The sequence below is a fragment of the Pygocentrus nattereri genome, chromosome 2 (genome assembly GCF_015220715.1).
Source record: "Pygocentrus nattereri isolate fPygNat1 chromosome 2, fPygNat1.pri, whole genome shotgun sequence".
Classification (NCBI taxonomy): Eukaryota; Metazoa; Chordata; class Actinopteri; order Characiformes; family Serrasalmidae; genus Pygocentrus; species Pygocentrus nattereri.
The window spans coordinates 53,339,986-53,363,450 of record NC_051212.1 but is presented as its reverse complement, the minus strand read 5'-3'; the positions used below and the strand labels follow the sequence as shown (position 1 = coordinate 53,363,450).

The following is a 23,465-nucleotide window of genomic DNA, read 5'->3' as shown; positions in this document are numbered from 1 at the left end:
CAAAGTTTTATGCTGCTGCCCTGACGTTGAACCGCGTGCTGCACTGGGTCGGTATGACCAACAGGTCAAAACCAGCTCTAAACAAAGTGACCGCTGGGCCCTGATTGGTGCTCTGGCTTTGCGCTTCTTTCGTTTTGACATGTTACGTTTTTATACACACAGAAACCAAAAGGAACGACAGATTTCTCAGAATGCAAAAAGTCGGATATTAGACATTTTTTTTATTTAGTTACTGTCCATCACTGCTTTGTCCTGTCTTCCTATAAATACAGGTCAAAGTGGACAAATAACTGCTTTCTATTTTCTTTTGCATTTCACAGACTGTACGAATTTTTGAACTGTTTGTGAATAAAGGAATAAAACAGTATTATCATCAAGCTTTCTATCATCAAGTCCAAAGCCTAGTGGATGGATGTTCTAGCTAGTTTAAGATGTTAACAGCTGCACCCTATAATGCATGGAGCTCTCCTTGCTCAGTCCACCAGGCACACTTTAGACGGAGGCAGGCAGAGAAGGCTTTTCTGCTTATTTTGAACATCGAAGCTCCTCTTTGCGCCCTGTGTGATCTGTACAGATCCTCCACGGCTCCAACAAGCCTGCAGGGAGGACATTAGGTTCCACTTCAAACCTTGTACTTCTGCTTCCCGCTCTCACTGATCACACAGATATGCTGCAGAAACAAGACAAGGAGACAAAAAAAAGAGAGAGACAGAAAGCTGTATCACTCATTTCTGTGGGACCACACATCTGGCTCAGTAATCTTAACTCCCGAAATAGTACCTCTGAGCGCACGGGTACACGATTTGTTCATTTTCTAGGTAAAAATAACTTTATACAATCTCGGCAAGGGACAAACGTATTTCTATGTTGTGCTCTTGGATCACTGGCTTGTAATATCCAACGTTTGCTCTTCTGTGAGAAATCAGATTTAAGGATTTACTGATATTTAGTGAAATCCTTTCTTCTTTCTGTCCCACTTCCTTCATTACTGGCTGCCATACAACCCCGAAGCATAACAGATCCACCCCACTCTTAACACTTGGCAAGGTGTTCTTTTCATCAAATGCTGCTTTCTTTCTTTTAAGTATACTTTGGTGATTGTAGCCAAAAAGTCCAACTCGGCCCACAGAAACTGATTCCGGAACACCTCTGGAATTGCACGTGTGTTGCATGCTTCAGATGTTTTCGTGATGAGATGTGATCACGGTCAAACTTGACGTCTAAGATAACAGATAAGATAAACTTATCACAGTTAAATTTAACTTCTGGTGACCCTTTCATGACGTTTGTGCAACAAAACTGCAGTGAATGGGCCACTGCATCATTCACAGTGGCAGCCGAATCTTCCTGTAGGTCCTCGGCAGTGATGTGGGGGTTTTGCTTTGCATACCTGACCAGTGTATGAGCAGATTTTTCTGCCATTCATGTCATATTAGTTACTTTAATAGTTATGGAAGGCGTCATAGTAGGTACTGAATAGCTTAAAATACTTATAGTAGATGCTAAATCATTTGTAGTAGTTACTTTATGATTTATAGAAGTTATTGAATAATTCATAGTTATAACTGAATGATTTATAGTAGCTACCTAACAATATCTAACAGAAACGGATCAAATCACAGTAGTTGCTGAATAATTCAATAGATACTAAATATTTAATGGCTGTTAATTGTGGTAATTAATATTACAGTAGTTACTCAATAGCTTACAGTAGTTATTAAATAATTTATAATAGTTAAATAATCGTTTACGCTAGTGATAAATTCTATAGATTATGAATGAACTTATTTTCACAATCAAATCAACAAAACATAAACTGACCAGGGGTGTTCAAACTTTTGGGAACGATTGTATATTAATTACTCAACAAATCATAGTAGTTACTGAATGATTTATAGCAGTTATTGAACAATTCATAGTTGTTACAGAATCATTTAAAAGAGTTACTGAATAACTTACTGAACAAATCACAGTTGCTGAATAACTGAATAGATAATAGATACTAAATATTTAATAGCTGAAAAAATACTTACGGTACTTACGGTAGTTACTGAATAGTATTTAATGAATCATTTATAGTGGTTACTGAATAATGTATAGTAGTAACTAATTATATTAGTTGCAGATTCTACAGAGCATGAATTAACTTACTTTCACAAACGAATCAATTAATCTGAACTTTTGGATACGAATGTGTAGCAATTACTGAATAATTCATAGTAGTTACTGACTAAGCTTAAAATATAATAGTGATATTAACTCTAAGAGCTGATGCCACGAAGGAGAGGTTAGTACACCTGCACTTGACGTCGGAATCCTACAGGAGGAACATTCGTGTGGTGTTCGTAGGGAAGCTGCTTACATTCAGATCTCTGAAGTATTCATTGTAATCCAAAGCGTAGCCGACCACAAACCGGTTTGGGATCTCAAATCCCACATCTGGAGCAGAGAGAGAGATTTATTGTACAAATAAAGACACAAAAACAGCAGAAGAGAACAAAAGGAAGCACTGAACAAGCTAATAAAAATAATAATGAAAAATAATTTGATAAATCTGATATACAATTTTAATTCAAATGCAAAAGAGTGACCGCTACTCACAGTCCGGCAGACAGCCCGAGCTGTTCGGAACCCTTTTGACCAGCAAACTGCAGCCAGGATAAAGAAGCACTGTTTAAATGATCCACTCGGCTGGAGTTTCTATTACTGAGCTAGAGCTGATCGGCGTATCTGGGCGTCCACGCTGCTATATGAACTGATTTTTAGTGATGTTGCAATTTTTATTGAAAAAATATATCTGAGTTTTCATTAATAAAAGGTTTGCAGCAATTCATAATTTAGAAACTATTAAACTAGAGTACAGAGTCAGTGTAACTAAGGCCCAGGCTGCCTTAGGTAGGAAAGTTAGGCCTAATGCCTTTAGGCGAGAGGCGTCCGTGCCAGGCGCTGCTTAGAAGGCCTTGAGAGATGAGCAAGCCAGCTTTTAGTGAGGAGATAGATAAGCAGCGAGCAGGAAGGGGTTGTAACTCTTAAATTATTAAAAAAAGCCATTATGGAGAAGTCGTAAAATTGGCCCTTGTCAGACAAAGCACAGAGATGTCAAAAAGTAAATTTAACATAGTAAATATAATGATAGCCAATGGGAACCCTAGGATGGTCAGAGAGGAGGAGTGAAGGCAGCGCCCGGAGAGGAGCACTGCCCATATTCGAGAAACATTTAAAACTGATGTAACGTGCTGAATCTTTGCATTGTTGGCTGTCCGGAAGCCGACTTGTCACCTGAAACTTATAATAAAATAAAATACAATAAATAATAAAATAAAATAAATAAAAGCCTTTTCCTTCAATAGAACCAACGGCTGAAATCTGGTTTTTCATCTCCTTCATTCTTGCAAGAAAATCTTTTTACTGCTTTTTATACTTTGCAAGAACGTTTTTAATCTTTTGATTTAATAACCTTTTTATATTAGAAAACAGACCAAATTAAAATTAGAATATGAATTTAAAAGTTAATTTGTTGTAAGGTAATACTACATCGGAGACCCGGGGTGGAGGCTGGACTGCTCTGGATCCCGACAATATAGTAAGAGTTTTTCCTTTACTGGCTAATTCAAACTGTGGAAGTTGATCCTAATGGTGGGCGATATGGCAGAAATATAATATCACAATACTTTTCACACATACAATGAATACAATGTTTTTCTTCATTTATTTATGTCTAAAAAATAAAGAACTGTTAAGACTAAATTAATATAAAAAGATGGTTTGATGACGGGCTCAGATCTGATTAGCTCCTCGTTATGATGCTGTTTATGCAGTTAAGGCAGTGGGTGATGCATCATAGAGGCTCTTTAGTTGCTGAATTTAACATACAAAAAACAACTAAACTCACCCTGCCACTCTGATCATGTTGGGCCTGAAGGATCGGACATGGGTCAGCAGAGTCTTCATCGTTAAACCTGTGTCCACTATAGCCTTTGGAGGGAGAGAGAGAGAGAGAGAGAGAGAGAGAGAGAGAGAGAGAGAGAGAGACAGACGCATAAAGAGATTTTTTTCATCACTATTATTATTATTATTATTACTTTTGTAAAATAATCTCAGTAAATAGTTCACGCCCATGAAGCTGTTTAAAACTGACCAAACTGGCAGAGACAGACAGACAAGAGAGAGAGAGAGAGAGAGAGAGAGAGAGAGAGAGAGACAGAGAGACAGAGAGACAGAGAGAGAGAGAGACAGAGAGAGAGATAAAGGCAAACACAGATAGAGAGAGAAACAGAGACAGAGAGAGAGACAAATAAACAGAGAAAACAGAGAGAATGAGAGAAAATGCTTTGCTGACACAGTACATTCTTGTTCTCCCTGTCTCTCTCTCCCCCTGTCCCTCTCTCTCTCTCCCCCTGTCCCTCTCTCTCTCTCCCTGTCCCTCTCTTTCTCTCTCTCCCTGTCCCTCTCTTTCTCTCTCTCTCTCCCCCCGTCCCTCTCTCTCTCCCCCTGTCCCTCTCTCTCTCTCTCTCTCCCTGTCCCTCTCTTTCTCTCTCTCTCTCCCCCCCGTCCCTCTCTCTCTCCCCTTGTCCCTCTCTTTCTCTCTCTCCCTGTCCCTCTCTTTCTCTCTCTCTCCCTGTCCCTCTCTCTCTCTCCCTGTCCCTCTCTTTCTCTCTCTCCCCCTGTCCCTCTCTTTCTCTCTCTCTCTCCCCCCCGTCCCTCTCTCTCTCCCCCTGTCCCTCTCTCTCTCTCTCCCTGTCCCTCTCTTTCTCTCTCTCTCTCCCCCCCGTCCCTCTCTCTCTCCCCTTGTCCCTCTCTTTCTCTCTCTCTCCCTGTCCCTCTCTTTCTCTCTCTCTCCCTGTCCCTCTCTCTCTCCCCCTGTCCCTCTCTTTCTCTCTCTCCCCCTGTCCCTCTCTCTCTCTCCCTGTCCCTCTCTTTCTCTCTCTCCCCCTATCCCTCTCTTTCTCTCTCTCTCTCCCCCCCGTCCCTCTCTTTCTCTCTCTCCCCCTGTCCCTCTCTTTCTCTCTCTCTCTCCCCCCGTCCCTCTCTCTCTCTCCCCCTGTCCCTCTCTCTCTCTCTCTCCCTGTCCCTCTCTTTCTCTCTCTCTCTCCCCCCCGTCCCTCTCTCTCTCTCCCCTTGTCCCTCTCTTTCTCTCTCTCCCTGTCCCTCTCTTTCTCTCTCTCTCCCTGTCCCTCTCTCTCTCCCCCTGTCCCTCTCGTTCTCTCTCTCCCCCTGTCCCTCTCTCTCTCTCCCTGTCCCTCTCTTTCTCTCTCTCCCCCTGTCCCTCTCTTTCTCTCTCTCTCTCCCCCCCGTCCCTCTCTCTCTCCCCCTGTCCCTCTCTCTCTCTCTCTCCCTGTCCCTCTCTTTCTCTCTCTCTCTCCCCCCGTCCCTCTCTCTCTCCCCTTGTCCCTCTCTTTCTCTCTCTCCCTGTCCCTCTCTTTCTCTCTCTCTCCCTGTCCCTCTCTTTCTCCCCCTGTCCCTTTCTTTCTCTCTCTCTCCCTGTCCCTCTCTTTCTCTCTCTCTCCCCTGTCCCTCTCTTTCTCTCTCTCCCTCTGTCCATGTCCCTCTCTTTCTCTCTCTCCTTGTCCCTCTCTTTCTCTCTCTCCCTCTGTCCATGTCCCTCTCTTTCTCTCTCTCCTTGTCCCTCTCTTTCTCTCTCTCCCCCGTCCCTCTTTCTCTCTCTCCCCCTGTCCCTCTTTCTCTCTCTCCCCCTGTACCTCTCTTTCTCTCTCTCCCCCTGTACCTCTCTTTCTCTCTCTCCCCCGTCCCTCTCTTTCTCTCTCTCTCCCCCTGTCCCTCTCTTTCTCTCTCTCCCCCGTCCCTCTCTTTCTCTCTCTCTCCCCCCTGTCCCTCTTTCTCTCTCCCCTGTCCCTCTCTTTTTCTCTCCCCTGTCCCTCTCTTTCTCTCTCCCCCTGTCCCTCTCTTTCTCTCTCTCCCTGTCCCTCTCTTTCTCTCTCTCCCTGTCCCTCTCTTTCTCTCTCTCCCTGTCCCTCTCTTTCTCTCTCTCTCCCCCTGTACCTCTCTTTCTCTCTCTCTCCCTGTCCCTCTCTTTCTCTCTCTCTCTCCCCTGTCCCTCTCTTTCTCTCTCTCCCCCGTCCCTCTCTTTCTCTCTCTCTCCCCCTGTCCCTCTCTTTCTCTCTCTCCCCCGTCCCTCTCTTTCTCTCTCTCTCCCCCCTGTCCCTCTTTCTCTCTCCCCTGTCCCTCTCTTTTTCTCTCCCCTGTCCCTCTCTTTCTCTCTCCCCCTGTCCCTCTCTTTCTCTCTCTCCCTGTCCCTCTCTTTCTCTCTCTCCCTGTCCCTCTCTTTCTCTCTCTCCCTGTCCCTCTCTTTCTCTCTCTCTCCCCCTGTACCTCTCTTTCTCTCTCTCTCCCTGTCCCTCTCTTTCTCTCTCTCTCTCCCCTGTCCCTCTCTTTCTCTCTCTCCCTGTCCCTCTCTTTCTCTCTCTCCCCCTCTACCTCTCTTTCTCTCTCTCCCCCTGTCCCTCTCTTTCTCTCTCCCTCTCTCTCTCTCCTCTATTTTAACGCACAATTTCTATTTATTTGCTCAAATTAACATGATGGAAAAAAACTATTTAATATATTAAATTCAGCCAATGAACAGTAATTGTGTATTAACTATGCAGTAGTGTGTCTCTGTAGAGGATGTTTTAAATTATTTACAATTAGAAAATAAAAAACAACATGTCATTTGATCAGGGGTGCCCAAACTTTTGTACAGCGTGTACGTAATACAAAAAACATCCAAACTAATGAGCTTCACTGTGTCTTATATGGTTGCATATAGGGGGTTGGACTGACTCTTGGAAACATAAGAGCTTCTACAGTGTAGATACAGTTTACATGTAACACACTTTATGTCCTAAATAAAAACTCCAGACCTAAACTGGGTCACCAGTTAACTATAAACTAAAGTCTGTCCTCAGAATGAGGCAGAAATAATAACCTACACAGGCTTGATTTGGCCTGAAAGGACTCTATCATAGCTCCTGTAATGGGATGAGCTCGAGTGGCCACGGAAACGCTGAAAAACAACGTAATTGGGCCTTTAAAAGTTTGCGCTGAAATAAACTGAACTTACCTCCACGATCAGGACGTTCTTCAGTGGACGAACGCAAAAAAGGAAAAAGAACATTACATATTAGTTCTTGCATGCAGTGCTTGATGTGATGCATTAAGACAATCAGTCTTAAGTACAGCTGACGTACACTGTACTTCATAAAATGAGCAGATGTTAAAAAATTACAGCTCCTTTAAGGCGGATACATAAGAAACATGAGGCTTTCCCAGCTTTACTTCATTACCTCTACATCAGTAGATTTCCTTATTGCCTTAAAGGGCACCCCCAATGGTTGTATGGCCTATTTATGTAATGCATGCTGGGTATTGTAGTCAGCACTAATGAAAGAGAGCAAGAACTATCCACAGCTGTGAATTCTCTCAAACTGATGAGGCACTCGCCCACGAGTAATCACACAGATAATCTCCACAGAGAAAACGTTCTGAGCCAGTAAATTAGCCTCTCTATCCTATTGAAGCAACACTATGTCAGATTTGGGGATCTGGAGCCCTCTCTGGTGGACATTTGTAATTGCAGGCAATGTGCGGAAAAACATTTTGTAACTTCAAATGTGCTTCGGACCCCCACAAGTAGGTGAATCTGACTTTTCCGAGTGCACAGAAAGACTATTTGAAGAGAACTCAGTCTAAATTTGATGAAAGACGTGAATTATCTACTACTGTCATCATGCAGTGTATCAGTCACAACAGCAGCCTGCTCAATTCTAAGGCATAAAGGTTGAAAATGTAAAAATTAATTATTGTTTTTGGTACAAAAACCTACTCAAACCAACTTTGAGTGGACTTCAAAATACAAGTAAAATACAGGATATTGACCCTTTATGTCAAACTATTGACTGTAGAGAACTCAGATTCCTCACACACTGATACGGTGGGAGCTGCTTGGGTGAGTCAGAGTTACACACACTCCTGCTACACCACACACAAGCTTATCACCGCCTGCGTCTCCCTCACTGACCATTGACCTCTGTGATGTGGTGATGACTCAAAAGGTCCTAGTCTACCCGCCTGTAGATAAGACAGATCTTCCTTCCTTCTTTCCTTCCATCCCTTCCCTCTTTCGCTGTCCACCCCCCCCCCTTCTCTGTCAGATGGCCAAGTGAAGTCACAGTTATAGCCGGAAATAAATAACATTGCATGTTAACTGACTATTTTTTTAATTGTAATTGTCATTTTCCAACTCAAGAGTAATATCTCTTTTTTTTTTACTAGGTATCTTTACTTTTTTTGTACAGTATTTCTTCAAACTTTAAACTTTTAAATCTAACCTGATATTCAATCTAGGCTACAACACCTTAGCAACCACCTGGGATACCATAGCAATGGCCCAGCAACATCTTAGCAACCAACAGGGATAACTCAGCAACACTTTAGCGACCATCTGGGATACGACAGGAATAGCCTAGCAACATATCAGTAACCACCTGGATTACCATAGAAACACTTTAGCAACCACCTGGGGATACCACAGCAATGAATTAGCAATTTCTTAGCAACCACCTGGGGATACCACAGCAATGACCTAGCAACTTCTTAGCAACCAACTGGGATACCACAGCAATGACCTAGAAACTTCTTAGCAACTACCTGGGATACCACAGCAATGACCTAGAAACTTCTTAGCAACCAACTGGGATACCATAGCAACACTTTTGCAACCATCTGGGATACGACAGGAATAGCCTAGCAACATATTAGTAACCACCTGGGTTACCATAGAAACACTTTAGCAACCACCTGGGGATACCACAGCAATGAATTAGCAATTTCTTAGCAACCACCTGAGGATACCACAGCAATGACCTAGCAACTTCTTAGCAACCAACTGGGATACCACAGCAATGACCTAGCAACTTCTTAGTAACTACCTGACATTTCACAGCATCAGCTTTGTCAAGTTAACTTTGTTAAATTTGTTCACAAACGTTCACCTGTTGGGTTATGATATGAATTTGTCGTTAAGATACAGCCGTGTCTTGCAAAAAAAATATCCTTAACTTTTTGTCCTCTGCTGCCATCAAAATAAATAGAAAATAGTCACCAGATCCAATCAATACCGAGCATAATTCAAATGTAAACGTAATTTATTATCTATGTACTTAATAACATCCCTGTAATTACATTTAAATACTACAGCAAAAAGACAGTGGTAACTTTAGACTTAAACAGACGTTTAGACCAGACTGTAGATATGGTTTAAACCCCCCACCCCCCACCACGTTACCCATCTGCTATTCCTAACACTACTTTGTCACCTTGAGCAGACTTTGCCACCAACTATCAGATAAGGGCTGGGGTAACTCTCGATAATCAATGACAAATTAATAGTGAGATTGTTACAAAATCACATCCTCACCTTTCCGCTCAGCACAGACAGACTCTCGGCTCCTATTATTTGGAGATCTTGTGTTGACTGGTCATTCTAGTTTGAGGAAAATACAACAAAAAAAATTTAAAGATCCAATATATTGTATAGGATACATTTAATTTCCAGTCAACAAACAAAACAATCTTTAAGCTCAGGTTATTCCTTTTCCAGCATCAGGACTCAAAACACCTATATTTAACATAAACAACCCTCCAAATATGATACAATCTGATATGTTTTTAGTATGAAGCCATACTACAGCCTCTTTTTAGGAAACTCGCTTACAGTTTTGGGCGGTTTTGGCGTCGATCAGCTCTTCCAGGTGGTTATTAGGAGGTCCATTTTCTCCATAGTTTAAAACACTAAATAAAAGCTTCAGTTGTGGAAATTCCTGTTTTTTCACTCATTTTCCTTTAACTTTCTCCTTTCTTCTGCAAGCAGTTTCAGTCTTTGTTCAAGAAAAAACAACATTACAACCAAAGGAAAGAGCAGCTCTAAATTCATACATGAAAATGATCTGTCCTACAATCACCCTGCAAGATTACCTGTGCAGTACCGCCCTCTGCTGGCTGATAAATGCACTGCAGTGGACATTCTGATAACTCAATCAGCTCCGGGCTTCTTTCTCTTGGACTCAGATCAGCACAAGTCTGACTTCAAAGCCATGCATTTCTTTCCCAAGACCAGCATAACATGCTCAACAAGGAATCAGAGCGTGACAGAGCTTTAAAGAGTCTGGAATACCCGTCACTTGATCTTTCTCAACGGCCTACTCAATATGCCTGTTATATCCATATCTGATTGAATGTTCAGCAGAAAAAAAGGATGAGGAAATGAAACACTTTGTAAAGGGATATGAATCATCAAGTGCCTAAAGTGTATTTGTTTTACAGTGCAAACGTTTGAGCGCTGCAGGTCAAATGACATGTTCACTTGAATTTCTAAGCGAAAATATGTTAACATATCCTTTGCTGCACCATTAATAGTTTTTCTTGATTGCTAAAACATGTATAGCAGAACTGGGGTCAACTTACTCTTCATTGTCACTCTCTTAGCAAAGCAGAAGCGTCCTTTTGTAAATATGTTAACACGTTCTCACTTCTTTCAGTCATTTTTCACACACTTTTACAGAACAATTAACAAAGATCTCATACAAAATTACAAAGGTTCATTGGATAACTGTGCAAAACAAGTGTCATGAACTCCTAGGTCATCCATGATGTTCCTGGCCAGCCTCTCCTGTCACAAATAATACAGTACAAGCATATAACCGTACAGAAACCTGAGTGAGGGGTTCCACAAGGCTACATATTTGGCCCTCTTTTTTTCTTCCTAGTGGATAACAGGTCTGTGCTTAAAAGTCTTGGCAGTCATATCTAGTTTGAGGCATATGACATAAAAAGCTCCATTTAGCATTAGTAATTAGTAATGGAAAGCATGACTGGTCCCGTTATGAGACAAAGTCAGATACACACTTATATCCATACTATACATGTTTATATTCCTGTTCTCTACACAGTATCAATAAACTGAAATGCTGAACATTAAAATTAGTGTCACGATTAATCAGTGAAACCATAGGATGTATTTAGTTGGTCTAATTGATTCTGATACACAGGTACTTAATGTATTCATTATGGTTGTCACGATTAGCCCCTGTTCGTGTTGTGTTTTGGTTTTTAGTCCAGCCCCCTTGTTTCTTGACTCGTGCGCTTCGTGTTGGATATCTGAACCTGGACTGTCTCAACTATGACCCTGGATTTGCCCTGAATAAAAGTCGCTTAACTCCACATATGTGTCCGCCTCCTCGCTCCCAGGCATTACAATGGGTTGAATTTCAAACTGCTAATAATTTAAAGTACAATTAAAATCACAGTGCTCGCTATTATAAAAAGCCACAACTTGCAATTTTCATATGGAAAATGCTTCTCTTTTTTTAAAAAAAGGTATTTTTTGTCATTTGTAGTAAAACATCTTGGAAAGCTACAGTCCCCAAACTTCTGACCAGCACCGTAACGTGTCAATTAATTACTTCAACAAAAATCTGAAAAACTTCCTGAAAGCATTTCTGATTTATTAAAAGCTGGACTCTCATTACCAGGTAGCTCTTCAGGCGTATAAAGTCCACCCTCATGAGGAGAGACTTGCTGGAGTTGCAGCTCAGGACTTTGATTCGTTCCACAAGGTCAGCACAGAACTGATAACCTCCTTTCAATACGCAGAGAACCACAATGTCATGGTCTCCCAGATCATCCATGATGTTCCTGGCCAGCCTCTCCGTCCTGCCACAAATAACACGGCACAAGCACATAACTGTACAACAACCTGAGTGAGGTTCCACAGGGTTATATATTTGGCCCTCTTTCATTCTAATGGATAACAGGTCTGTTTTTTCAGCACTGTCGTGACACTGACATGGTGGTGGTGTGTTAGTGTGTGCTGCATTGGTGCGAGTGGATCAGACACAAAAGCGCTGTTGGAGTTTTCACATATGTTCCCACATTTACAAAGATCTACACTCGTAAATAAATAAATACGTCTGTTTTGATGTAAATATACTGGTAAATAGAAATGCTTACCAACATCATAAAACTATTAAGCATCTGTCTGTCTGTCTCTCATGCTCTAATGAGTGATTTTAACAGGTGAACGATCCCTGATTCTAACAATTTAAGTCCCGTTGATCTCACGCTCTTCACTCAATAGTCCTTTATACACTTGTTTTCAAGTGCCATCTTGAACTGAGTTACAGGGCAGTGGTTGAGATCTTCCTCTGAAATATAAAAGAGCATCGCTTCATTATCAGCTACCAGCGCTGCTCTGTGGGCGATCCTGCCTGTCTGCAGGGACAGCAGAGGAGGGGAAAGTTCAGCTCCTCACTGCTGGGCTTTTTTAGGGATCATACGCCTTCAAAGAGGGGGGCAATTATTTATTATCACCCCCCCCCTAATTCTTCAGTGATATGAAGCTGAAGTCAGAGATTCTCCAGATTCCTGTTTGAATTTTCCCGTTCCACCTTAAATGGTGATGCCTGAGGCGTCAGACTATATAACTTCTACACCATTTAAGGTGGAACAAAAAATTTAACTGGCAAGCTACGGAACAATCAGCAACTAATATCGATTTTTTAACGTTTCTTATGAAGAAAAGAACCATGATACAGTGAAACGACATTAAACTAAGACAAAACAGTGGTTATTGTAATTTTTAATAGAGAAAATATTTAGCTAGACACATCAGTGGGTTTCTTTGGTCTCCTGTGCTCCATCTTGCTTGTTGTTCTCTTTTCTCATAACCCTCTGTTTGGAGGGTCATGTAGCCCCAACACGTCGCCCTACCCCTCGATCTCAACAACGATCAGGACACCCTACCCCCAGACATCAATGCAAAAATCAGAAGGGTAGGGTTAAGTGGTAGGGGCGAGGGGTGAAATGGGATCGGGCCTAAGTTGTGCTAGAGCAGGAAAACCTGAAAACAGGCTAAGCAGGAGACCCCAGCACTGAGACTTAGAACCACTGAGCTAATGTTACCTGTCCATGATGACACCATGTGGAATATAGACGCTGTCCAGATCCTCTGAGTAATGTGCTGGATAGGTGAAAAGGTCCAGGCGGTACCCTGGCCAGTCGTCAGGGATCTGACAACAAAGGCACATAAGACTTATCCGTTTAGTAGCTGATGCAATCGCTCCCAGTCAAGTTGTTCAGGTTTGGCATCATAGCTGAAATAAAAGCCCCCCGAATTCAAACAGAGAGCATGTTGATGTGTAAAACTAAAGGAGGCCAGTTTATTTAGGCCAGACCTGCCTCACATAATCAGTACTGAAACCTAAGACGAAGTCCGTCACTGCCGATTACGTACGCCTGATCCAGTTACGTGTAAAAGCCAGGCACTAAAAGTAAAGGCCAAGCAATAAAAATGGACTTGGACAACAAACCCTGAACAACGACTCCAAAACAATTCACGGAGAAAAATAAACAAGCAGGTCTTTAAAAATTATGCATATTTAGTCTAATAGGCTCTGCGTCTTCCTGAGTACTGAAAACACGCATCATCATAGAAGCTGCCGGAGCACTAGATGGATGGATGGATGGATGGATGGATGGATGGATGGATGGATAGATAGATAGATAGATAGATAGATAGACAGATAGATAGATAGATAGATACTTTATTTATCCCGAAGGAAATTTAGCAGCCAGTAGCAGACACACAACACTATACAGTAACTGTAAATGGGTGTAGACAGTAACCAGATCCTATCTACAGGTATACATACAAATAGAAAAAAAAACTAGTGATTCATTTCATTTTCCTTCATTATTTTTCAATCAGACAATTCAACTGAATCAGAGAATCGTGACATCCCTGCTGAAGGCCTACAGTCTTACCCCTTCTCTAGAGAACACAGCTCGACGTGGCATTTTCTGCTCATTTAAGAGCCTGATTTCTGTGTATGTGCTGACTTGAACATATTAAAATATTAAATGTGCTCAGGCCACCTTTCACGGCTTACTTTTTCCCCCACTGTGTAAAATTCAGCAAGTAAACAGAAAAGGTGCATTCCAATGTGCAGAAGTGTGTTCTCTGCAGAGGATGTGTTCCTTACTGTCATCAACAGTAAGCTCGTCATTTGACCAGAGGGACCAACTTTTGCAATCAACTGTATGCATAAATCTGGCTGAGGTGTAAAAATAATGCGTATCAAATGATAAAAGTAAATTTAATAAATGAAGACTCAGATCAGGTAAGCATAAAAATGAAACATTAATAATAATAAAATAATAATAAAAAAACATAATCTAATAAGAAAATAATACAAAAGAAATGAAAACGTACAGGTTAATAAAATCAAATCAAAATAAAACAAGAGAAAGTTAAGATAAAAAAACCGAATAAACAAATTTATTGTTGTTCAAGCCAGAAAAACTGCTTCTACTCTGCCTGCAACTGTTTCACCTGATTTTTTACCATTAAGTTATTTCCATTATTTTATTTATTTGATATTTTATCCATTATTATTTACATTAATATTCTCATTTTAATTATTAATTAGTCATTTTAATAAATTTATTTGTTTTTTTAATCTGATCTTCCTCTTGTTTTATTTTGATTTTACATTTACATTTTATGTATGTTGTCATTTCTGTTATATTATTTTTATTATATTTTTATTATTATTAATGTTTCACTTTTAATACTTACCTGATCTGAGTCTTCATTTATTAAATTTACTTTTATCATCTGATGTGTTCTCTCAAATTATCGATCCCTCGCTCTGTATGAACTGACCAACACTGTAAACGAGGGGCACCCTCAATGTTCTCCGAGACTAAATAAAGGCTGATTGATTGATTGGTCATCTTCCATATTTACTATTCTCCCTAAAGGGGAATTCCACCAATTTATTCAAAAATTCAGCTTAACCACACTGTCAAGATGTAAACAGAGTCATTCAGGCTGGTTTGGGGTGAAATGCTCCATTATAAAGAAACGTTCAGAGTCAGAACTGTTCACAGTGGTGGTGGTAGGAACCAGACGTCTAAGAGTTTTTATTCCTGTACAGGCTGCATCAAAAAGATCTGAAATGGTCACCGTTACTCTTCATGATGTCTGAGGGTTTGTTTTATAATAGTTTAACGATCGAAGACTGAAGGTTCTGCCTTAAAACATCCTCTTTTAAATCTGTCCAAGGCGGAGTGGTACGTGGAGAAAAACAGTACCCAGAAAATGCATTACAAAATTACAAAAATCACATTAGAAGACTGAGAAACTCAGAAAGTCACATCTGGTTCTGGAGAGTAACTACAATGTCTATATCTGTGTTGTAGTCATGGCAACCCCCGGTTCCCATCACCACCACTGTAAAGACATCTGAGTCTCTACAATCAACCATTTCACACCTAACCCACTCAGAATGACTTTGTTTACAGCTCAACCATTGAATTATGCAGGAAAATTTAAATACTGGTGGAATTTTGTCCTTTAAACTCTTGGTAGGAACTGGTGGTGCTAATATTCTTTAAGATCTTTGTTCTTTAAGCACACAAAAATATCTTTAATGAATACTTGCAACTTTTGAGGACTCGCTGGTACTTAAATATTGCAAGAAAAAAGAAAAATATTGGTGAAAAAAGAATATCCTAAATAAAGTACCACAAACCCACCACCGCACAGTCGGGACTTTTATTTTGAAGTTTCGGTCTGAATTACTCTCCTCTTCTTTAAACTCACTCTTTTAAAGTAAACTTAATTTAGTCAAAAGCTAATTTGATCACTTTTACCAATACCAGCAACGTTGTATTTAAGCCATCAAATAAGCATTAAAACGTAAATTAACAGTAGAACAACATGAAAACTAAACTTTTCGCTGCCTCATTTGCATATCGCTTAGCAACAAAGCTGAACCGCAAACAACTTGTAGAATTCGCAGACGTGAAGCCTCTTGTGTCGAACAATTTTGAGCAAAAGTATTAGAAAGTTAGAGGGGAGCTGGAGCGTTTACCACGATTCCTCTGCCTCTGTCCGCGGCTTTGTTGTTTCCCGACGGTTCTGCCATGTTGGGTCTCCTCTGGGAAATGTTCTCGGACCTTCCTCGCCATTAGTGATAAACGATTCCTGAACGAATCACTTTTTTAAACCCAGCTCCTGTGAGCGCCGATGGTTCGATTCTTGAGTGAATCGTTTTCCTAGCCGATTCCCGTGTTCCTGAAATGAACCACTTTGTCAACTGGATTCCAGTGAATCATTCGATCTTTCGACTCGAATTAATCGATTCTGTAGTAAGACATGGGCATGGATTACTATAATGAGGCCACAATTTACTACACTGAGGCCATGAATTACTTTAAGACTTCATATTGATATAACTGAGCCCATGAAATACTATATTAAGTCTAAATATTCTGGGATTATCCTCTCTCTGGTCTGTTGGTTGAGCACATGGACTTTATTGCTTTTGCACACATTTCTTACTTTAAAGCTTTAGCGCTGAATTTGAGTTGAGACCAAAACAATTCCGATGCTGACAGATGGACTAAGAAGCTCTACTGCAGTTGTGTTGGCCTCTGTAGTCATTCTGTAGTCGGTTTTATGCCCATATTAGTGACTCCAGGTTTAAACAGTTTCTCTCTCACTTTCTGGTGCCTGAAGCTGCACCATTTAAGAAGCTGACTGGTGCATCGGTTAAGGTGGAACGGGAAAATTCGAACAAGAGGCTGGCAAAGAAGAAGCTAACTTCAGGTTTGTGTAATGAGGTGCTGATTAATCTATTATGAATATCCACATATAAAGTTAAGATCCTCTGGATAGACTGTTAAATGAAATAAACTTCATATAAAACCAGAGGAAAAACAATCACATCAACAGGTTCTCTGGGCCTCGCCAACCACACAGCCATATCTACACATAGACATCACACAAGCCTGCTTTCCTCAATCCTGCCCCAATGTCTGAGTACAATGTTCTTGAAATGGTGTCATTCTGGACAGTATCTTTCTTTAACTGCCACTCTTAATGGTACTGAATGCAGTCCAGCAGCGATGTTGACCTCCCCAACACAGCGACAACATTGACGTGCCTGGGTGGACCCAACTCGGCATCTAGGTGTAAGACTCTCAGACCCCCTCGCTTGTTAAGAGTAATTTCAAAGCACAAGCAGAGTGGTCTGTGGAGTAACCGGCATGGCCCTGTTTTATCTTCACAGCAATTTAGCAGGCCAGTTAGTCCAGAGGTGGAAAATCCAGATCCAGAAAGTAAAAATCCATCCCAGGATTTTGTTCCAACAGCCTGGCTTCTCTAGTTAGATCAAACCACCAGGTCAGCTGTCCGGGCAGTTGGAACAAAATCCTGGAAAGGAATTTTACTTTCTGGATTTGGATTTTCCACCTCTGTGGCAGTTACAGGCTCCTATCATGCTTAAGGTTGTAGCTTTACCACTTTGACGTCACTGGGTTGTAGCTAAAATTTGGGCCTAGCAACGAAGTGTGTTATGTTGGGCGATTTAAGATCGAATAGACTACATCATCATATATTTTTGTCTTTTATACCTCTGGAAAAGCCACATTGAAAACCTCCCCTGTTGGAAAGGCCAAGTCAGAAGCTGGTTTATGCTGGTCTGGTGCTGGTCTGGTGCCGGTCTGGTGCTGGTTTATAACAGCATCCAAAACACAACATATGCTGGTTTTGCTGGTGACCAGCTATGCTGGTTTTTCTAGTAGGGTCCTTGACATGCAGTGCTAATGGGGAGGCAGCCATCAAGCTTAATGCTGTTAACTTACTCAGTGCGGTGAATGGATCTGCAGGGCTTTCGTTGCAGTTCCCCTCAAGAGCAACAATCAAGAGCTCTATCTTACCAAGTGTCTCCATTATCCCCCATTAGCCTCTCCATGATACCACACTGAGAGACCATACATGACCAAGGATCGTGTGATGAAGGTGATGTCATAGTTCATCCTCTAAGTCATCTGCTGCGACTGATCGATTCCTTCTCAGTTTTCCTCAGTAGGCCTTGTTTTCTATCTCGGCATCTGTGACGCTGTGCTGTTCCATCCCAGGACAGACGGAGTATTCTGGATGAATTTCAGGACAGTAGGTTACAGACAGGCAAATCAGCTACTCTTCAAATTCACGGTTTGCTATTTAGAGAGAAAGAACGAGGCCAATCCACAGGATTTATGTGACTCAGGCTTATCTTTTCCCATCTTCCTCTGTTCTTCGTCCCAGAATCATCTCTATCCCTAGTTGCTCTCTGGCTGCCCTAGAAACTAAAAAAATCAACACGTGGTGTGACGGTTCAGTTAGAAATCTGGCATTTTGCTCTTATTTGGCAATTCTGGTCACTTCTAATTACACACTCTGCTCAAAAAAGAACATTAGAACCATTAGGATTTAAACCTGGTTTTGTTTTCTAATGGGAATCGGCTAAATAGTAACTGTGGGAGACCACTAGTTTCCTGTAGGACACCTTTCGATCCCACTAAGGAAACCTTCTTAAATCAGTCCTAGAGCGCCTGTTAAACCATTAGAATCCTTTATGCTGTAATATCAGCCCATCAGGAAATCAGAGAATACCATTAATGGACTGGACACCACCAGAATAGCCAGTATAGACCTTTAGAGGTTTCTATGACGCAAGGTAAATACAGTCTTTACACTGGAACTTTGGGAAGTCCAGAGAGGCCATGAGGTAATTTTATAATTTCTGGATTGTTATTATGAGATAACGAGTTAAGTATCTTAGCTAAATACTAACTAAATAACGAATTGTTTTCTTGAAATAACAAGTTACTTATCTTGTTATCTCGAGATAACAAAAGTTATCTTGAGATAGCGAGTTATTTATTTTGTTATCTCCACATAACAAAAGTTTCATCTTGAAATAATGAGTTACTTATCATGTTATCTCGAGATAACAAAAGTTATCTTGAGATAGCGAGTTGTTTATTTTGTTATCTCCACATAACAAAATTTTCATCTTGAAATAATGTTACTTATCTCGTTATTTCAGGATAACAACATTGTTATCCTGAAATAACAAGTCACTTATCTTATTATCTCAAGATAACAAAATTGCTTTCTTGAAATAACAAGTTACTTAACTTGTTATCTTAAGATAACAATCTAGAAAACTATAGCAACAGCTGATGGCCTTTCTGGACTTCCGTAAGAGCTGTTTATGTGGACCGAAGTGCCTTTTCTCTGTTGTTTCAATGGGAAAGACTCGGTTTGTGCCTTTACACCTGTAAACATCTGTAGACACAAAATCGAAGCTGCTTCGTGTGTTCCTGAGTGGTGCAGCGGACTGAGCCGTCTACCCAACAGGAGGTTGTGAGTTTGAGCCCCAGCGATGCCACAGCCATCCACGAGTGTGTGCTCAATGTTTTGCAGGATGGTGTGACGGAGGAAGTTGAGTATAAAAAAACAAGTTCATTTTATTTGCATAACTGAGACGCAGAGCTAAAAGCATTAGGAGAACGTTTGACTCAACCAAGAAATTTGAGTTGTGTGTCCTCAAGTTGAGTCAACTCAAGAAAAGCGATGTAACCAGTTACTATGTCGTTTTGAGTTGAGCTGACCTCACACTGATTTCTGGGGACGTTCTGCCTCTAATGTTGACATGCATGTTCACTTGATCCCTCCCACCTAAGACAGCTCAACTAATAATGCTCACTTGAGTTAATAAAGTAGTGACCTACTTCATGACCGTTTGTTTCTGTGCTGATCAATCCGATGAAAGGTAAGTTGAGCTTTCAGTGAGGACAGTCCTTCATGGATCTCAATCATGACATACATGACTTTTTTTTGCCTTTATGTGTACATATCAAAATCATAGCACAGCTGGGGTCTTATCAGCACGGCGCATGAGATTACAGGCTAGTTTTCATCGCTTTGTTATTTATCAGAGAACTTGGAGGGAGCAGAATTCCCGCTCTGCAATGTCTTCTGGGTTTGTCAAACACTAGAGGGCGCTCCCGAGCAGGTCCAAAATGAATGGGTCGATATGGAGCATTCGAGCAAAATCATAGTTTATAAATGCTGAAACATTTTCAATGTAAAAGAATAAAATAATTTCCTGAAACAGAGCAGCATAAAACATTTTAACACCACTGTTATAGTTTTAAGAGCTTTCAAACTCGAGCGCCTCATGTAGGTCCGTGACGTCAGTGAGCGCGAACAGCCAATGAGCTGTACAATCATCACTCTCTAGCACTAATGCCGCCTTCTGTTTGCTGCAGAAACAAGAAAATAAACAGGCAAGATTTCTGTGTTTTTTTAGTGACATTCTTCTACTTTCTAAAATTAACGGAAAGTTCAGGGCGAGTGATTAGAAACTATCTTAACTTTTCCCATTCGTTGAGGACTCACTCACGGGCGCCCTCTGCTGTCCTGTTTTTGATATAACGAGGAGAATAAGAAGTGGCCAGGCTCCACATAAACCGGCTCTGGTGCTGTCTTTAATTAGGCAAATAGTTCTGCTAGCCAGTTAGCTGTAGCCAGCTGTTGCTTAGCAACAGGAAGACGCAGTTAACAGGGAACATTTTAGCTTGCTTTTGCTCCGCTGCACCAGTAGTTAAACCCTTTGCCTGCACATATCAAGACGATAGCTCAGCACAGCTGGGGTCTTATCAGTTTTGCATTGCTTTATTATGTTATTTAATATAATACACTAGCATTTATCAATATATTCTTCATTTGAATAGATTTCATAGAAACGTACAGGGATATATTTCCACGCCTCCAAAGTTCAGTCTTGGAAGTTGGTTTTGCACTTTCTGGTTCTGGGGTCTGGGGTGGTCAGTGGATGGTCTCTGACTTTCATACAGCACCATGCACGGCTGGATACTCATGCACTGTCCACTTTATCAGAAACCCCTCTTTTGTAGCTCCACCTTGCTGGTGTACACTCAGCTCATTTGCTAGTCTGTCATCAGCGGTCAGTTTCTGACCATAGAGCCACTCCTGGCTGGATGTTGGGTGGTGTTCTACTATCAACTGCTATGCTGCTATGCTGAGAATGGACCTCCACCTTATAATACTCGTTCGTACACGTATAACGCTCTTCTAATACCTCTCTATATACTTATAACACCCTTATAATACCTCTCGTCAGAAACTGACCAGTGCTGAATGGGTTGGGGGGTCAGATAAATTGTATATCTTTATAGAGGGCCTGTAAGGTAGGTAGAGCTTCTAAAATGGTACATAACCTTAGTTCAGTGCAGATCTGATCTGGCTCTCAGTTCAGAATAGCTCACCTAAAGTGGAAGCAATTACTGGCATCCACTCCAAAGATTTAGGGGACCTGCCAAGGCAATAGAGCCTGTTTCCATGGGAGACGAGGAAGACTCCAGAGCTATTTTTATCTGTTCAGAGTGTTATCCCACCATGGCACCGGCTCTCGGCTGGAGACGTCTTCACCTGGGCTCTGACTGATGTGTTTTCATGGCTCTGCACCAAAAGCAGGAGGAAAGTAAGGCAACAGCTCAGAAACATTAAACGTACCCAATTTTCCTACTTATCCAAAAAGTAGTCAATAAGCCAAGACAAGTTTGGTGTCTGAGCTATGAGGCTAATTCCATCAGTTTTTCAGAATTTCTGCATAATTAAAAGATGTAAACAAAGCCATTCGGCATGGTTTGATGTGAAATGCAGTCAGAATTGTTCACAGTGGTGGTGATAGGAACCAGACGTCCACCTCTAAAAGCTCCCTCACAGAAAGTTCCGACATGAAATGGTCATGAATTCACTGCCTGATGACTGAGCCGCTGTTTTAGCCGCTGTTGGCCTAAAAAAGCATTTATGCAGGTTGTTATCAGGCAAAATAGTCCTATTTTTTCAGGTTCACCACTATTTCAACATCATCCATATTAATCTGCCCTCTTCAGTATTTACAAAAATTCAGCTGATAAAATCCTGTCGCTCTCTAAAATTTCTGCTCATATCACCACAGTTCTATGCCAGTTACGCTCATTTAAATCCTCCTGCCAACTTACAAAACTCTACATGGTCTGGTACCAGTCTGTTCAGCCGATCTTCTGCACCCTTACTGCCTTCAACACTTAGACCCTCTGACACAGGTCGTCTAGCAGTCCCAAAATTTGGATCGGTCACTGTGGGGGCAGATCTTTCAGCATCACGGCCCCCAAATTATGGAACACATGAACCCAATCTTTCTGTCCCTCACTTTCCTCCTTTAAAGCTCAGGTTGAAACCTCCTTTCTCAGCACTTTCATTCTCCTCCTCACTGATGTTTTCTCCCTGCCTCTGTAATGTGACCTTGGGTTTGAAAAGAAGGTGCTGTATAAATTGAACTCATTATTATTTTATTACATACAGCAAGAACACAAATTGTGATTAATGCAAAGCCCCAAAGTCCTAGAAAGCATGCACCTCTCACATGTCCGTAATGTTCAATAGACCCAGCCACTTCAGCTAAGATTGATTTCACACTGGATAGTTAGTAGTGGTTATAATAGTTCCCCCTTGTGGACAGTGTTGTTAAACATGAGTGAGTGAGTGAGTGAGTGAGTGAGTGAGTGAGTGAGTGAGTGAGTGAGTGAGTGAGTGAGTGAGTTACAAGCCATGTGATTTGCGTCACATCTTAAAAGCTCAGAAGACCCGTGTAGGTTCTCTGGTGGTTCTGGATAGTAAATAAAATGTCTATATTTGTGTTGTAGTCATGGCAACCTCTTGTTCCTGTCACCACCACTGTAGAGACATATGAGTCTGTAAGCTTCTCCACAATGCTGCATAAAGTCCATAAGACAGTGTGAGGGGTCAATAACAATGGTTGGTGGTCTTGAGAATGTCCATGTATTATTAGTGCATTTTCAAATATGAAGAAAAATGTAACAAACAAAGCAAAACTCCAAAAAGATAAAAGACGTGTCTAAGCTCGGTCGCCAGTTTCACACCTGAAACGCAAGTGAAATGTGTCCTATTACCCTAGAGGACTCTACCCTACACCTCAATTATATTTACTTTATTGAAACTCATGATTAACCATTTCATTTGTCACTACAAAAACAATCATAACACTACCAAAACATTACCAAATGTTTCGGTAGTGACAATTTTCGCTCATTTTGAGCAGAGCTCAAAAACATTACCCAGTGCATGACTAGCAAATGCAGTTTTGAACATCTGTACACACATAAAGTCATAATAGTTTTCATTAAAAGACAAAAAATGTTACTTAATTGCAGTAAATATCACAATTTTTAATGTTCCACGCTGATTTTCAGACTTTGGGACGGATTTGCTTGAAAACAATGGGATCTAACCTCTCACCATGTGGCCATGAGGGACAGGGATGTAGTACCACTTGATTGAACATTCAATTTGGTCACAACCAAAACAATCATAACACTACCTAACACTACATCACCAAATGTTTCAGTAGTGACAATTTTAGCTCATTCTGAGCAGAGCTGAAAAGTGCTAGCCGGTACATGACTAGGGGCAGTCATGCACTGGAGGTTAGATCCCCAGAGCCGACAGCACATGACTGTGTCCTTGAGCAAGACACATAACCCCCCAC

The 23,465-nt window shown here is 41.2% G+C and overlaps 1 protein-coding gene across 1 annotated transcript; it reads right to left on the bottom strand.

The window, feature by feature from the left end:
- Positions 1-207: 207 nt before the first annotated feature.
- prtfdc1b (phosphoribosyl transferase domain containing 1b) lies at positions 208-16,045 on the bottom strand. The gene is made up of 9 exons (XM_017703357.2): positions 15,930-16,045; positions 12,955-13,061; positions 11,523-11,706; positions 9,413-9,478; positions 7,058-7,075; positions 3,893-3,975; positions 2,602-2,648; positions 2,363-2,439; positions 208-670 (listed from the first exon to the last, which is right to left on the bottom strand). Exons 1-9 carry the CDS (start codon positions 15,981-15,983, stop codon positions 623-625), a joined length of 684 nt encoding a protein of 227 aa, XP_017558846.1. The 5' UTR covers positions 15,984-16,045; the 3' UTR covers positions 208-622.
- Positions 16,046-23,465: the final 7,420 nt, after the last annotated feature.